This window comes from Hippoglossus stenolepis, chromosome 3 (assembly GCF_022539355.2).
Source record: "Hippoglossus stenolepis isolate QCI-W04-F060 chromosome 3, HSTE1.2, whole genome shotgun sequence".
Classification (NCBI taxonomy): Eukaryota; Metazoa; Chordata; class Actinopteri; order Pleuronectiformes; family Pleuronectidae; genus Hippoglossus; species Hippoglossus stenolepis.
Window position 1 is genome coordinate 6,915,940 of NC_061485.1, and position 17,955 is coordinate 6,933,894.

A 17,955-nucleotide genomic window follows, 5' to 3' on the forward strand; every position below is an offset into this window, starting at 1 on the left:
CACCACTGTGGGGGGGGGGTTGTCTCTGTGAAATAGACAGAGCTCTGCCCTCTGGTAATAAACTGTCTGTCCACATAACCATGATGAATGACTGGAGTTATGAATGAATATCCTGTTTGTGATCATGTCTTATTCTTCAAGTTTTACAAATTTCCGTCCAGATAAAGTTATTTCATAGCTGTTGACGGAAGCTGTAAAATCTGCCCACGGTGTTTTTAATGAAAGCTGAGGGCGACTGCAGAAAGCTTCTCCTTTTGATGTTACAAGGCCACAGTGGGAGCGTCTGGCTCAGCAGCGGCTCGGGCACAAAGAAACAGTGTAAGCACGATTTATTACAGCTTTCCTCTGTACACTGCTCTCCCCTGCAAGGACAAAGACTTGCTCCCTCACTGCTGCCATGGCTGCCGATGCTTCAAAGCTTCTTTTTTTCCCCAATAGAGTCTCTCACCCACTTCGTATAATACGTTGCAGAACAGTTTTGTAAAATATTTCTGATCTGCTCAACGTTTGCATGAAAAGAAACAGCCTTCAAATATCAGATGAATGGTTTTACGAACTTTTACTTGATTCTACTTCAACGGCTCGATTAGTTTAATTCCACATTCAAGGTCAGAAACGTTGGGATCACTCTCCTCCTCAGTTAATATTGTACGGAGGTCAGTGTAGCTCCAGGGCTCAGTGGTATCTGTTTCACTTTCTCATGAAACAAGGTTTCCCATTATTTTAGCACGGCTCGGTAAAAGAACCACAGAACAATGGACAATGATGGAAAGAAAGTCAGGAGGCGAAGAATGCCGCAGATTGTATCTTTATCGGTCGCCCCTGCGATCGACAAATTGAATAAACCACATTGTGCGCCTCTTGAATCACCTTTTTCAAGGCTCTGCTCTGACAAAGCAACACATTAATAACAGAAACCCACGGACTCAAACGTCCACAAAAAAATCCAAACCAAAATATATATTTTTAAATACAAAGGAAAAGTTTACTCCAGTTTTTTTTACATAAATAAGGTACAAAATAGTAGTGGCAAAAATATTTAAATTTTTTTTGTTAAATTAATGTGGAAATAGAAAATATACATCATTTAAAAAAGCAGAGGGCAGAGCTGATCTTCTGTCCTCTGAAGTGCAATACTATGAACAGTTTTCCCTTCGACTCAGAGAGAGGCGCAGTCCGCTGGCACGTCCGTCCCCCAGGTCACAGATGTTCTTTAACAGATAGGAACGGTTCCATTGAAGGAGCTGGTGTTGACAAGACATGAAGAGAAAACATTTGTGGTTTGAGCTTCATTCACATAGTGGAGCAGAAAAAAATAAAGGAAAATGGATCATAATTCATGCTTTTTATCGCTTCACTTTTAATTATAATTATTAACGTTCCCATTTTAACACTTTTAAAACAGAAAATCAACACGTAAACAATGTTTAAAAGGTATTTTTGACAGGTACCTGAGTGAGAAGGGCAATCTAAAGATTTTGGAACTGTAATAACTCCGGCTTCAGGTCTTCTCTGGTGTCATATGAGCTATGGTGTCACCAAATAAGGAATTTGAGTCAGAATTGTTGATTGAATTAATTTTTATGTTAAAATGTCAATAGTTAAAATGTATTTTATTTTTAATTGCATTCTTGATTAGTGTCCCACTGTGTTAGTGTTAGTCACTGCAACTTCGAGAGCATACTTATTCTTCAAATTTAGTTTAACCTTGGTTTAATAAGGTGAGAAGCTTGCATATGAGTGTATAAGTAAAGAAAGACACGATTAATGTTTAAGGGAAAGTTGATCTGGTTTAGAAATATGGAATATCGAGCTGTTATTTTACTGTTAAAAGTCTGTTGGTCTCTGCACAGTTTCTGTCAAAAGCAGGTCACATGGAAGTCAAACAAAAGGTTTTCACATAAATGCCAATTTCTACATTGTCAATATGACGAGTGTTGGAATGTAACAATGTACATGTATGTCATTACTGTGCTTAGGTACATTTTTCATGTATCTGTATTCACGCAGTTTCATTTTCTCGTATGTCTCACTTTTACTCCACAACATATGTTATATATTTTAGTTTATGCATTTGTTTGAGTACCTCCTCCACCACTGGTTCTGACTATTAATATTGACTATAAATACTTTAATCTATATTTCTTTAACTTGATTATCAAAGACATTCCTTCCCAATGATTCCAACCTGGAGGAAATAACTGTGCTGACACGAGTTTCTACGTCACAGCTGGTTATTATGTATTAAAGGATTTCCTGTTGACTTCCCTCGTTCCCTCAGAACAAGTCCGGAAACACAGACATCTAGATTTCCTTTCAGGGGTCAAAAGCTAAAAAGCTGTGGGAAACTGGAAACAGCTGAACCTGCTGCAGAGTTACCTTGTGTTAATTCACTGCAAGTTTGCTCAGAGAAATACGTGCTCATATTGAACTGTATGCAAAATATCAAAAGACGAAAGGAGCAGAAAAAAACAAACAGAAGGATAAATAGAAAATAGTGTGACCCATGCATGAAGGAGGTAAGAATAAATGATTAAATCTCACCCTTTTCTGCTCTGAAGAAACTTGTATACACAGTATACAAGTGTCAGTATAGCTACAACTGTTGAGAAAAGAAAAATATTTAATGTATATTGTATTTCAAGTGCAATATTTAGTTAAAATGTGAATTCCAACCAGAAAAATAATACATTACCTAGTGAAACGCATACGACAGAGACTACATACATATATCCTGAAAGACACAATCATAGTTAGACGCAGATTATCACCCACATCTTTGTACGACCGGAACTCAATAACTTACCAGTATCTGTGTAAGTATTCACACCCCCGTCGTCTTTGTCTGCAAATATAAAATCATATTATTACTATGAACAATATTTAAAGTGCCATAAACAACAGTTTCAAGTTACATCAAACACATCAATAACACACAAGAAGGACTAAATTTATAAGTAATATACAACATATTTGAATTATTTTTGTATTTATAATCTGTGTTGCAACCCATTTATCTCAGTTTGTCTGTGTTGGATCAATGAGGAAAAATATATTAAAATATCAAATGGGTGAAGGACTGAGGAAGGTCTTATAATCTCAGATAAATCAAATATCAATAAAAATCACAAGACATAAATTAGAGTGTTAGGGGAATAGTTTGACATGTTTGGGAATTATGCTTGTTCGCTTCCTGGTGGAAGATAAATGACGCAAAACTACGGCCAGCAGACGGGTAGCTTAGCTTAGCATAAAGACTGGAAACAGAGGGAAACAGCTAGCCTGACAAAAAGGTCTCTGCCAGGAACTCACCAATTTCCGTATGTCTCATCTCTAAACTTAGCAAAAATCCAAGTATAAAAACACATTGAGCCATTTCATGTCTCCGCTGGTCATCTGGCAACTGCGAGGGGGCAGGAAATAGTCTGACATTTAACCTGCTGTTCCACTGCAGCTACTTTTACTATTACACTTCTGCCAGAACACAAATAGGCACAATTCCCGAATTAGCAAATCATTATTTTTAGAGTCATGACATTAATTAATTCAATTAATTATGGACATGTCTTAAAAAGTGGAGTGAATAAGTGTCTGTCTGATGTTGAGTCAGCAGTTTTCACTGATATTAATTTTCAGTCTGCTCGTAAATGTGACTCACTAAGTTTGTATGTTACATTAAACATATCATACTGTTTAATATAATATAATATAATATAATATAATATCTTGCATTCCAGCCAGGTTGTAATGCAAGAGAAATAACAAATTGACCTAAAAAAGTAGATTCAAACTCTGTCTCTACCTCTAAATGACGACATTGTTGATGAAACTCTGGTTGTAGAAGCTTCCTCCTCCTCTGTCACAGTGTGGCTTGTTTGGAGATATGTTCCTGTACCTTGTCCTGCAGGTGAGACTGTTGCTGTTGCACTGGTTGTTATAGTTTTATCTCTGTGAGCTGTGGATATTGTCGATGAATCTGTAGAAGTGAACCCTGACGTGAGATGGAGAAAAGTCTGCTTAGTGAACTTTATTTGTCATAGTAAAGGGGGATTAAAGTGAGCGTTTAGAGTGTTTAACATAGAAATGATTATCAGTTTGAATGATCCTCAGTTAGTAAAACATTTCTCTACCTTGTGCTGTAGGCGCAGGTCTTGGTGCTATTCTATCTTCTGTTGTCGCACCTGTGAACGAGAAGTCTGCTGAATTTATCAGAGTTTACAATAAGTGTCATATATCATCATTTATGAAGCTGCTGGTGGAGCATGCATGGGCAACGCATTTCATTTTACATGCAGAATGGGCCAAATATCTGTACCTGGCAACACATTGTACTGCATACAAATACACACGCTCGACCAATCATGAGTCAGTTTCCAATGTCAAATTATGAATTAAAACCAAACGCACCGGAAAATTTGCAATTGAAGATACATCCATGTGATAAGAACCACCTAAAGTATTTTTCACATGTACTTTGACCATTTAGTTTCGGTCCATGTCCTATCCGCTAACATGGAGGAGGCAGGGTTCATGAACTACACTCCAGCCAACCAAAGCTTTGGCTTCACTTTTGGGGAACTGTCACGTCGTCCATCTTTATGAACAGCCCAAGCCTTTGGGGAGAGCAGATGCATGACAGGTGAAAAGATAGCTTGTGTAAATATGTGGTATTGCTTCATAGAAGAGTTCACAGAGGGGATAAGTGGTGGTGTTCAAAGACGAGTGTGCACTTTTAATTACAAGCAATATATTACAGATAAAAACAAGCTGCTTGAAACTTTTAGACACTCCAAAGCTGCACTGTAAAGTTGGTAGATAAGGCTGATGTTGCAAGTCTTAGTTCGCTTCTATAGAGATTGGAAAGTTGTTAAAAAGACCATATCTGTGGTTTGACATGTTTCAGCCTATTTAGTGCAAATCAAGCAGTAAGTACATGAAAGTTTCTCTGCAGCACGAAACCTGCAGATCCCTGAAACATCCTTGGAATTGTTATCATATTATTCATCAGTGAACATTTCACAGTCTTTATATCTTGTGGGGTTTTTTTCTGTGTGTAAATTAACATACACTATCATTGTGTGGTATATTGGGGCATTTACAAGAGTTGATTGACATGTAACTTGTTTCTTTCACACATACTTTCTCCTGATACCCATGTTAGGTAGTACAAAGTCGTCCTTGTTCAGCTGCACCAAAAAGATTGATGTACAGTAAAAAATATCTCAGTATTATACCATAAGGGAGGAAACAGACAAGGAGTCTATATGCAGTAAGTCATGTTATGGTCGTCATTATCTTGGTGAGAGCTCGTCTTATCTCCAAGCAGAGACAGGATGTCAACTCCTAACCATAAACATAAAGCATCTTTATCTAAAACTATTCTCCAAGGCCTCTCCACCATGTGTCAACACTGAATCAACGCTATGCACGTTTAAAATAGCAGCTTCTAAAGAGGTTTGATGGCTCACTGACTTGGAATAGAGATAATCTTTCCTCTTTCATTCCCACTCCTCACCCTAAACGTCCGGTCCTACTCTGTGCAACTTTGGTGAGTGGGTACGATCTCCTGTGAGAAGTAAATGACTACGGAAGTCGCAGCTTCAATTGTCAGAATCATGGTTGAGCAAGTTCAAGAGTAAAGCCGAACTGTAGATCATTCAATAAGACTTAGAAGTTCTTAAAACCAGAGTAAATCTCCAATATTCAGCCAATTCTAAACACAGTTTGTTGGATTTGTTATTGACGCAGCTTTTCTGGTTCAGGAAGCCAGGAATCATGGGTAATATCCACCGTCTGTTGTGTTTCAGTTCAGTGAGGGGGACGACCCATCTTTGTTTTGTCTCAACATGAACACCACTACATGCATGGCTCCTCTCGTTCAACCTGAGATATCTGTAATCTTCCAGTTTGGTGCCGGTTGCGTGTTAGGTATCGTGTTATAATAGACACAAATTCCCTCATGGTGATAAAAAATGATGGTGACACCTGTTCAATGAGCTAGTTCCTGTCTCATGTCAAGTGATTGTCATGCAGTGAAATTAATAGAAATCAGTCATGTGAAAATGGTCGGCAGTGTTTATTAGTTAAGTGTTAAAACATGCAAAACCACATCATCAAAGACCTTCACTCTACAGTACACAGGACAAACTGTAATCTTTGGATTAATAAACACATGAAAGCAGTTAAGACTTACCTTTGCATTCAGGAGGCCCAGGATGGTATTCACCATAATCACTGCACATGATGCTCTTGCTACCAACGAGGGTGAATCCTTCATTACAGGCAAACTCTATGATTTCTCCATATTTGGGTTCGTCTTGAGAATCCCACAGGCTTCTGCCATTGGCCACTTCAGCAGGTTGCTCACACATTACCACTGAGAAATAAACACATTCATATCACAATAGAGAAAGAAACTTATAATTAACATGGGTTGTCATATAAACTGTGCTCAAAAGCACAAAGTGTTCTACCAGGGAGTTCTTGCCCAGGGCTTGGGCAGGTGTCCTGGCCCAGGTCTGGACCAGCTCCTGACTGGGTGACAATTTAACCAGTCTGGAACTGGGCCAGATAAAAGGAATCGGATCTGCACCAGTATTGGCCCGTTGTGCCAAAGGACACCGGCCCAAGCCTGTTTAAAAGATCCTACACCAGGGCCACTTCTGTCTGGCCCAGATCCGTAGCTAACTGTTTACCATTTGGCTCCAATACGGATTTTTATAAATATTCAATATTTGTACTGAATACTTTTCAAGAATTTCCAGCTTGTCCAAATATCGCATGTCTTATTTATTGTTTAAAAAACAAGACACTTACTTTCACACTTGGCCCTTCCCGTCCAGCCTCCAGCGTAGCACGTTTTGTAGCTCGATCCACTGATCTCGAATCTGAGGACAGACCAAGGAAAAAGAAGCGGACCTGTTTATTTGATGAGGAGTTGATACTGTAGAGCCATGATTTTCTTATACAACTGAAAGGTAATTCCAAGTCTGACACTAAATTCCTTCAGTGTTCAGTCAAGTACCGTATATATCAACAACCCTCTGAGAGCCAAGTTTCTAATCAGAGAAACTATGACGTAAGACTTTCTGGCAAAGCCTCTATTTGTCTTTCAGGGCTTTTTTTCATTTCTTTAGAGAATCCAGCTCGACTTCATGTGTCTGTTTGCCAGCAGCGGTAGGAGATAGACAACTCCTGGAACATGACAATCTACTGACGCTGCTTTCAGGCACGCTCTGAACTCCGGACATTTTCCGGAGGGGTAGTATGTGAGAGCGCAAACGTCGGGAGTCAGTTTTTCCAGACTTTTCTGCCAACACTCTTGTGAAATGTCCGCAATGAGCACGTGAGAATACAGCAGGAAAACTCACAGAGAGCGTGAAGTTGAGGCGTGTTGATGACGGACAAGGAACTGGGTGAAAAAGAGGAGCCGGTGATGGTTCTGGTTTCTTTGGACCACTAACAGTGTCGTTTTTTTACACTCACGCCAAGTCTGAATTTATCTTGTCTGACCCAGATAATCTCCTGCTGTGTCCTTCATATATGAAAAAGTTCATGTCTTAAAACAGCTGACTCCTCTGTGTTGTCACTGGAGAAGCTGTCTGTTTGACACCTTTACATTTAATATATGATGATTTAATATCACATGCAAGCAAGACACTAAATACCTCTCACAGTTCAACTCACCCTTTATCACAACTGACTACTATTTGAGCTCCAAACAGAGTTCCATCACTGAGGTTGAAAGTCATGTGAGGCTGAGGTATGGGGGGACCGCAGTCCTTCTCTGTAAGATAATAACACAAATATTACTAATGTCATTAGCCACACGACAACAGAACAGAGCTGCTTTGTTTGTAAATGAAGTTATAAATAAGGTTAAAGACGGGACTCACTTTTACACCTGAGATCTGGTTCAGTCCATTTCCCACCAGTGCAGCTCATGACCCCGGAGCCACTTTCATAAACGAATCCGTGAGCACACTCCACAGTGGCATCCGAGCCTTCTGGGAACTCATTCATGAGAAGTGCCTCATTTGTCAAAACTATATGTGAACCTACCTGAGGTTTGGGACAGAGGGCTGGAGGGAAATTCGAGAAAAGAGAGATTGACAATATTTAAAAATCAGGCATGACGATCCACCTTCGGTTAATCAAACAGAAAACATGATGATCATGAAATAAGTTCATAAATAAATGATCCTTTTGAGGTGATGCACAATCCATGTGAGAACAATGACCTGAAAATCTGATTTCCCTCTATAGAGATTGGAAAGTTGTTAAAAAGACCATATCTGTGGTTTGACATGTTTCAGCCTATTTAGTGCAAATCAAGCAGTAAGTACATGAAAGTTTCTCTGCAGCACGAAACCTGCAGATCCCTGAAACATCCTTGGAATTATTATCATATTATTCATCAGTGAACATTTCACAGTCTTTATATCTTGTGGGTTTTTTTTCTGTGTGTAAATTAACATACACTATCATTGTGTGGTATATTGGGGCATTTACAAGAGTTGATTGACATGTAACTTGTTTCTTTCACACATACTTTCTGCTGATACCCATGTTAGGTAGTACAAAGTCGTCTTTGTTTAGCTGCACCAAAAAGATTGATGTACAGTAAAAATATCTCAGTATTATACCATAAGGGAGGAAACAGACAAGGAGTCTATATGCAGTAAGTCATGTTATGGTCGTCATTATCTTGGTGAGAGCTCGTCTTATCTCCAAGCAGAGACAGGATGTCAACTCCTAACCATAAACATAAAGCATCTTTATCTAAAACTATTCTCCAAGGCCTCTCCAGCATGTGTCAACACTGAATCAACGCTATGCACATTTAAAATAGCAGCTTCTAAAGGAGTTTGATGGCTCACTGACTTGGAATAGAGATAATCTTTCCTCTTTCATTCCCACTCCTCACCCTAAACGTCCGGTCCTACTCTGTGCAACTTTGGTGAGTGGGTACGATCTCCTGTGAGAAGTAAATGACTGACTGGAAGTCGCAGCTTCAATTGTCAGAATCATGGTTGAGCAAGTTCAAGAGTAAAGCCGAACTGTAGATCATTCAATAAGACTTAGAAGTTCTTAAAACCAGAGTAAATCTCCAATATTCAGCCAATTCTAAACACAGTTTGTTGGATTTGTTATTGACGCAGCTTTTCTGGTTCAGGAAGCCAGGAATCATGGGTAATATCCACCGTTCGGTTGTGTTTCAGTTCAGTGAGGGGGACGACCCATCTTTGTTTTGTCTCAACATGAACACCACTACATGCATGGCTCCTCTCGTTCAACCTGAGATATCTGTAATCTTCCAGTTTGGTGCCGGTTGCGTGTTAGGTATCGTGTTATAATAGACACAAATTCCCTCATGGTGATAAAAAATGATGGTGACACCTGTTCAATGAGCTAGTTCCTGTCTCATGTCAAGTGATTGTCATGCAGTGAAATTAATAGAAATCAGTCATGTGAAAATGGTCGGCAGTGTTTATTAGTTAAGTGTTAAAACATGCAAAACCACATCATCAAAGACCTTCACTCTACAGTACACAGGACAAACTGTAATCTTTGGATTAATAAACACATGAAAGCAGTTAAGACTTACCTTTGCATTCAGGAGGCCCAGGATGGTATTCACCATAATCACTGCACATGATGCTCTTGCTACCAACGAGGGTGAATCCTTCATTACAGGCAAACTCTATGATTTCTCCATATTTGGGTTCGTCTTGAGAATCCCACAGGCTTCTGCCATTGGCCACTTCAGCAGGTTGCTCACACATTACCACTGAGAAATAAACACATTCATATCACAATAGAGAAAGAAACTTATAATTAACATGGGTTGTCATATAAACTGTGCTCAAAAGCACAAAGTGTTCTACCAGGGAGTTCTTGCCCAGGGCTTGGGCAGGTGTCCTGGCCCAGGTCTGGACCAGCTCCTGACTGGGTGACAATTTAACCAGTCTGGAACTGGGCCAGATAAAAGGAATCGGATCTGCACCAGTATTGGCCCGTTGTGCCAGAGACAGGCCCAAGCCTGTTTAAAAGATCCTACACCAGGGCCACTTCTGTCTGGCCCAGATCCGTAGCTAACTGTTTACCATTTGGCTCCAATACGGATTTTTATAAATATTCAATATTTGTACTGAATACTTTTCAAGAATTTCCAGCTTGTCCAAATATCGCATGTCTTATTTATTGTTTAAAAACAAGACACTTACTTTCACACTTGGCCCTTCCCGCCCAGCCTCCAGCGTAGCAGCTTTGTAGCTCGATCCACTGATCTCGAATCTGAGGACAGACCAAGGAAAAGAAGCGGACCTGTTTATTTGATGAGGAGTTGATACTGTAGAGCCATGATTTTCTTATACAACTGAAAGGTAATTCCAAGTCTGACACTAAATTCCTTCAGTGTTCAGTCAAGTACCGTATATATCAACAACCCTCTGAGAGCCAAGTTTCTAATCAGAGAAACTATGACGTAAGACTTTCTGGCAAAGCCTCTATTTGTCTTTCAGGGCTTTTTTTCATTTCTTTAGAGAATCCAGCTCGACTTCATGTGTCTGTTTGCCAGCAGCGGTAGGAGATAGACAACTCCTGGAACATGACAATCTACTGACGCTGCTTTCAGGCACGCTCTGAACTCCGGACATTTTCCGGAGGGGTAGTATGTGAGAGCGCAAACGTCGGGAGTCAGTTTTTCCAGACGCTTTTCTGCCAACACCCTTGTGAAATGTCCGCAACACGTATACGTGTGAGAATACAGCAGGAAAACTCACAGAGAGCGTGAAGTTGAGGCGTGTTGATGACGGACAAGGAACTGGGTGAAAAAGAGGAGCCGGTGATGGTTCTGGTTTCTTTGGACCACTAACAGTGTCGTTTTTTTACACTCACGCCAAGTCTGAATTTATCTTGTCTGACCCAGATAATCTCCTGCTGTGTCCTTCATATATGAAAAAGTTCATGTCTTAAAACAGCTGACTCCTCTGTGTTGTCACTGGAGAAGCTGTCTGTTTGACACCTTTACATTTAATATATGATGATTTAATATCACATGCAAGCAAGACACTAAATACCTCTCACAGTTCAACTCACCCTTTATCACAACTGACTACTATTTGAGCTCCAAACAGAGTTCCATCACTGAGGTTGAAAGTCATGTGAGGCTGAGGTATGGGGGGACCGCAGTCCTTCTCTGTAAGATAATAACACAAATATTACTAATGTCATTAGCCACACGACAACAGAACAGAGCTGCTTTGTTTGTAAATGAAGTTATAAATAAGGTTAAAGACGGGACTCACTTTTACACCTGAGATCTGGTTCAGTCCATTTCCCACCAGTGCAGCTCATGACCCCGGAGCCACTTTCATTAACGAATCCGTGAGCACACTCCACAGTGGCATCCGAGCCTTCTGGGAACTCATTCATGAGAAGTGCCTCATTTGTCAAAACTATATGTGAACCTAGCTGAGGTTTGGGACAGTAGGCTGGAGGGAAATTCGAGAAAAGAGAGATTGACAATATTTAAAAATCAGGCATGACGATCCACCTTCGGTTAATCAAACAGAAAACATGATGATCATGAAATAAGTTCATAAATAAATGATCCTTTTGAGGTGATGCACAATCCATGTGAGAACAATGACCTGAAAATCTGATTTCTCTATAGAGATTGGAAAGTTGTTAAAAAGACCATATCTGTGGTTTGACATGTTTCAGCCTATTTAGTGCAAATCAAGCAGTAAGTACATGAAAGTTTCTCTGCAGCACGAAACCTGCAGATCCCTGAAACATCCTTGGAATTATTATCATATTATTCATCAGTGAACATTTCACAGTCTTTATATCTTGTGGGTTTTTTTTCTGTGTGTAAATTAACATACACTATCATTGTGTGGTATATTGGGGCATTTACAAGAGTTGATTGACATGTAACTTGTTTCTTTCACACATACTTTCTGCTGATACCCATGTTAGGTAGTACAAAGTCGTCTTTGTTTAGCTGCACCAAAAAGATTGATGTACAGTAAAAATATCTCAGTATTATACCATAAGGGAGGAAACAGACAAGGAGTCTATATGCAGTAAGTCATGTTATGGTCGTCATTATCTTGGTGAGAGCTCGTCTTATCTCCAAGCAGAGACAGGATGTCAACTCCTAACCATAAACATAAAGCATCTTTATCTAAAACTATTCTCCAAGGCCTCTCCAGCATGTGTCAACACTGAATCAACGCTATGCACATTTAAAATAGCAGCTTCTAAAGAAGTTTGATGGCTCACTGACTTGGAATAGAGATAATCTTTCCTCTTTCATTCCCACTCCTCACCCTAAACGTCCGGTCCTACTCTGTGCAACTTTGGTGAGTGGGTACGATCTCCTGTGAGAAGTAAATGACTGACTGGAAGTCGCAGCTTCAATTGTCAGAATCATGGTTGAGCAAGTTCAAGAGTAAAGCCGAACTGTAGGTCATTCAATAAGACTTAGAAGTTCTTAAAACCAGAGTAAATCTCCAATATTCAGCCAATTCTAAACACAGTTTGTTGGATTTGTTATTGCCGCAGCTTTTCTGGTTCAGGAAGCCAGGGGAATCATGGGTAATATCCACCGTTGGTTGTGTTTCAGTTCAGTGAGGGGACGACCCATCTTTGTTTTGTCTCAACATGAACACCACTACATGCATGGCTCCTCTCGTTCAACCTGAGATATCTGTAATCTTCCAGTTTGGTGCCATGCGTGTTAGGTATCGTGTTATAATAGACACAAATTCCCTCATGGTGATAAAAAATGATGGTGACACCTGTTCAATGAGCTAGTTCCTGTCTCATGTCAAGTGATTGTCATGCAGTGAAATTAATAGAAATCAGTCATGTGAAAATGGTCGGCAGTGTTTATTAGTTAAGTGTTAAAACATGCAAAACCACATCATCAAAGACCTTCACTCTACAGTACACAGGACAAACTGTAATCTTTGGATTAATAAACACATGAAAGCAGTTAAGACTTACCTTTGCATTCAGGAGGCCCAGGATGGTATTCACCATAATCACTGCACATGATGCTCTTGCTACCAACGAGGGTGAATCCTTCATTACAGGCAAACTCTATGATTTCTCCATATTTGGGTTCGTCTTGAGAATCCCACAGGCTTCTGCCATTGGCCACTTCAGCAGGTTGCTCACACATTACCACTGAGAAATAAACACATTCATATCACAATAGAGAAAGAAACTTATAATTAACATGGGTTGTCATATAAACTGTGCTCAAAAGCACAAAGTGTTCTACCAGGGAGTTCTTGCCCAGGGCTTGGGCAGGTGTCCTGGCCCAGGTCTGGACCAGCTCCTGACTGGGTGACAATTTAACCAGTCTGGAACTGGGCCAGATAAAAGGAATCGGATCTGCACCAGTATTGGCCCGTTGTGCCAAAGGACACCGGCCCAAGCCTGTTTAAAAGATCCTACACCAGGGCCACTTCTGTCTGGCCCAGATCCGTAGCTAACTGTTTACCATTTGGCTCCAATACGGATTTTTATAAATATTCAATATTTGTACTGAATACTTTTCAAGAATTTCCAGCTTGTCCAAATATCGCATGTCTTATTTATTGTTTAAAAAACAAGACACTTACTTTCACACTTGGACCTTCCCGTCCAGCCTCCAGCGTAGCACGTTTTGTAGCTCGATCCACTGATCTCGAATCTGAGGACAGACCAAGGAAAAGAAGGGACCTGTTTATTTGATGAGGAGTTGATACTGTAGAGCCATGATTTTCTTATACAACTGAAAGGTAATTCCAAGTCTGACACTAAATTCCTTCAGTGTTCAGTCAAGTACCGTATATATCAACAACCCTCTGAGAGCCAAGTTTCTAATCAGAGAAACTATGAAGTAAGACTTTCTGGCAAAGCCTCTATTTGTCTTTCAGGGCTTTTTTTCATTTCTTTAGAGAATCCAGCTCGACTTCATGTGTCTGTTTGCCAGCAGCGGTAGGAGATAGACAACTCCTGGAACATGACAATCTACTGACGCTGCTTTCAGGCACGCTCTGAACTCCGGACATTTTCCGGAGGGGTTGTATGTGAGAGCGCAAACGTCGGGAGTCAGTTTTTCCAGACGCTTTTCTGCCAACACCCTTGTGAAATGTCCGCAACACGTATACGTGTGAGAATACAGCAGGAAAACTCACAGAGAGCGTGAAGTTGAGGCGTGTTGATGACGGACAAGGAACTGGGTGAAAAAGAGGAGCTGGTGATGGTTCTGGTTTCTTTGGACCACTAACAGTGTCGTTTTTTTACACTCACGCCAAGTCTGAATTTATCTTGTCTGACCCAGATAATCTCCTGCTGTGTCCTTCATATATGAAAAAGTTCATGTCTTAAAACAGCTGACTCCTCTGTGTTGTCACTGGAGAAGCTGTCTGTTTGACACCTTTACATTTAATATATGATGATTTAATATCACATGCAAGCAAGACACTAAATACCTCTCACAGTTCTACTCACCCTTTATCACAACTGACTACTATTTTTGCTCCAAACAGAGTTCCATCACTGAGGTTGAAAGTCATGTGAGGCTGAGGTATGGGGGGACCGCAGTCCTTCTCTGTAAGATAATAACACAAATATTACTAATGTCATTAGCCACACGACAACAGAACAGAGCTGCTTTGTTTGTAAATGAAGTTATAAATAAGGTTAAAGACGGGACTCACTTTTACACCTGAGATCTGGTTCAGTCCATTTCCCACCAGTGCAGCTCATGACCCCGGAGCCACTTTCATTAACGAATCCGTGAGCACACTCCACAGTGGCATCCGAGCCTTCTGGGAACTCATTCATGAGAAGTGCCTCATTTGTCAAAACTATATGTGAACCTAGCTGAGGTTTGGGACAGTAGGCTGGAGGGAAATTCGAGAAAAGAGAGATTGACAATATTTAAAAATCAGGCATGACGATCCACCTTCGGTTAATCAAACAGAAAACATGATGATCATGAAATAAGTTCATAAATAAATGATCCTTTTGAGGTGATGCACAATCCATGTGAGAACAATGACCTGAAAATCTGATTTCCCTGTGTTTGATTTTGTGAATAACTACTTTGAAAATGAAAAGAAGTTTCTAGTTCTCAAGTTTCAAGTTTAATTAGGTCATTCCAGCCGCATCTGTAAAACACAAAGTGGAACAAACTTGTGTATCTCAGGGCCCTGTGTGCACATGCAAACATTTAAAAGCAGCTGTTTTAAAGACAAGGGCCATAATTATAAAGCACACCTAGGTGCCTGAGTTAAAATGATTTAAAATAATACAAACAAAACCATATGCATAATAAAAAATGTAATTTAAAACCAAACCCTGTCTTTAGCAGAATGAACATTTATAATAATCCCCCCTTTATAAACTGTTCCTCAGCTTTCAATTAATAGTGTAGTTATGATAAATCATTGTTATGGTTATAAGCTCGTAAGAATAACCCTTTGATTTCCAGTTATAAATGTGTGAATCTTTCAAACGAGGACGTTATGTCTGGAGTTATAAATGTTAGAGTCATTTCATAAATGTTTTAAATTATGTTCTAATGCAGTTTGATTGCTAGGAGGTTTCAAACATGGCTCCCTAATTGTCGAATTATTGAAGTGACTGATCATGAAGACATTACAATTTATAAACCTTTTTGAAGGCTGGCGTGGAAAACAGTAAGGAAAGATTACAGAGCTTCCCTTATGTGAAATCTAAAATATTACATTTAATACATTTAATACACATTACTATAATTACTTAGAAATGTAAGCTGCAACATCCTTCTTTTTTAAACATTAGATCATTTTAAAGACACATTCCTAAAAATATAAGGAGAACTGTATTTTGTGGCTTAAATATTATCTCATCTCACTATCTTTCAGCTCACGTCAGAAAAATATTCCCCCCAAAAAGCTACTTAAATCAACTTAAATGTAAAATAATTCATTATCAAATTTAAGAATAATGGCCCTGACTCATAGAGTAATTATGACTTACAGTAGCCGATAATATCTACATATCTGCAACCTGTCTGTGCTATTACAAAGATGGGGTACCCATGAAGTAGTGAAATATTTGCAGATCATTAAAATACTACACATGTGTACATTTTGAAGTGAAGTTACTATTAATTGAAGTACAAGTTTGTATTCTCTGCGTATAGTCGACACAAGCAGCAGGATGAGTTTTAAACATGTGACCTGGTTGCTTGATAAAGATTATCTCACTGCTCCAGATGTTTCACTGACCTGCTGCCTTCAACACAAACAGCTGCATCACCAGCAGACACCTCCGCCGTCCGCAGGTGTCCAGCAAGAAGTCCATGTGCGGCTGCGGAGGGAGACAGAAAATAAAACAGTGATTCAAGTCCCTTCGGCTCTAGTTCTTCTTAATCGGAGGTGTGAGAGACGCGAGTCGCTCCGCAGCTCGACAGTGACTTTCTCTAATGGACAAGCAGCGGGTCAGGTTCACTTTAATAGTCAGAGAGACAGGAAGTCAGAAAGTCTCTTCACAATAACAGCACACACACCCACACACACACACACACACACACACACACGCCACACCCTTAAAGTGATGGTCCACTGTGATCTTCCTCCTAGTTACTGCTGTATAGGATATCTATCTATTTATCTAACGCTGTTTACCCCTGAAACTCCAAAAGTGTCTTGTGGACTCAAACACTTCACCCCCCCACCTCCATCAGCATAGTGGTGAGGAGATAATGAGTGAATTTTCAGTTTTGGGTGAACTATCCCTTTAAGACAGGTCGACTAATACTTTACAAGCAGCATATTTTTTCCGCTATTTCACATTTCTCTATATAAAACATATGATATTATACAAGTAATTGGTCGGGTAGTAACACATCAACTTATCTGTGAGTTGGATTATCAGGCCTCAATTTTTTATTATATATTTATTTATTTTTACTTTCGCTTTATACAGGGGCCCTGCAATACACAGGCAACCCCCCCAGCAACCCTTAAAAACAATAAGCATATTTTATAATTGGCTGCCACAGATGCTATACATAAATATCCATCCATCCATCCATCCATCATAATCAAGTTTTATTTTGAAAAAGCTACAGAGGACGTTCTCTTTTTAAACATCAGCCACCTTGACACCGCAGTGTTAGAGAACAGAACCAAACTTTACAGTGAATAAAACTCGCAGTTTTTTGTCTTTACACATCGACATCAAGAGTCAAAGATAAAGATAAAACATGTCAGTGTTGTTTAAACTTGTATTTAACAGACACAGTGTCAGTTAGTTCACCGGTTTCTGCAGCTCAGTAGATTTCACCTCCTGCAACAGGAGATATTTTCACTACAGTAAAGTGGAAAACTGTGATGGGTGTGTCCTGGAAAAAAGGGGTTTAAGCTCTGTGAGTCCTCTAAAGGGGAATCCCTCATTATAACATTGCTTTCTATTATCTTCTCTACTCTTCTCTTCTCTTCTTATAAAGACACTTTTATACACCAGAAGATAGTGACTCACAGAATAAATACATCATGTGTCTCTGGTTAACAACAACAACAACAATAATAACAAGAAGAAGAAGAAGAAGAAGAAGAAGAAAATAAGAATACTTCTTATCAATATAATTATATGAAGAAGAAGAAGAACAGGAAGAAGAAAAAATAAAAGACAAAGAACAAGGATAGGAATAAGAAGAATAAGAAAATGAAGAATAATAATACAAAGAAAAATAAAATAATAATAAGAAGAAGAAGAATGTGAAGATGAATACGGTGACAGCGAAGAAGAAGAATGAGAATAGGAATAAGAAGAATGACAAGAATTGCAAAAAGTTAAAAAAAAGAAGAAGAAGAAAAACAGAGGTAAAAGAAGAAGAAGACAACTACGATGACAGTGAAGAACAAAAATAATAAGAAGAAGAATACGAAGAACAAAAAA

The 17,955-nt window shown here is 39.4% G+C and overlaps 1 protein-coding gene across 1 annotated transcript; it reads right to left on the reverse strand.

Moving 5' to 3' along the window:
- Window positions 1–684: 684 nt before the first annotated feature.
- im:7151449 (complement component receptor 1-like protein) lies at window positions 685–16,486 on the reverse strand. Its single transcript, XM_047339437.1, is given in 21 exon segments — window positions 685–1,244; window positions 1,452–1,527; window positions 2,545–2,602; window positions 2,696–2,734; window positions 2,807–2,845; window positions 3,803–3,991; window positions 4,131–4,181; window positions 6,194–6,376; window positions 6,817–6,887; window positions 7,687–7,786; window positions 7,896–8,081; window positions 9,608–9,790; window positions 10,227–10,268; window positions 10,271–10,296; window positions 11,101–11,200; window positions 11,310–11,495; window positions 13,018–13,200; window positions 13,641–13,711; window positions 14,515–14,614; window positions 14,724–14,909; window positions 16,281–16,486. Coding segments are annotated over 20 exon segments (2,127 nt in total). The 5' UTR covers window positions 16,357–16,486; the 3' UTR covers window positions 685–1,244; window positions 1,452–1,469.
- Window positions 16,487–17,955: the final 1,469 nt, after the last annotated feature.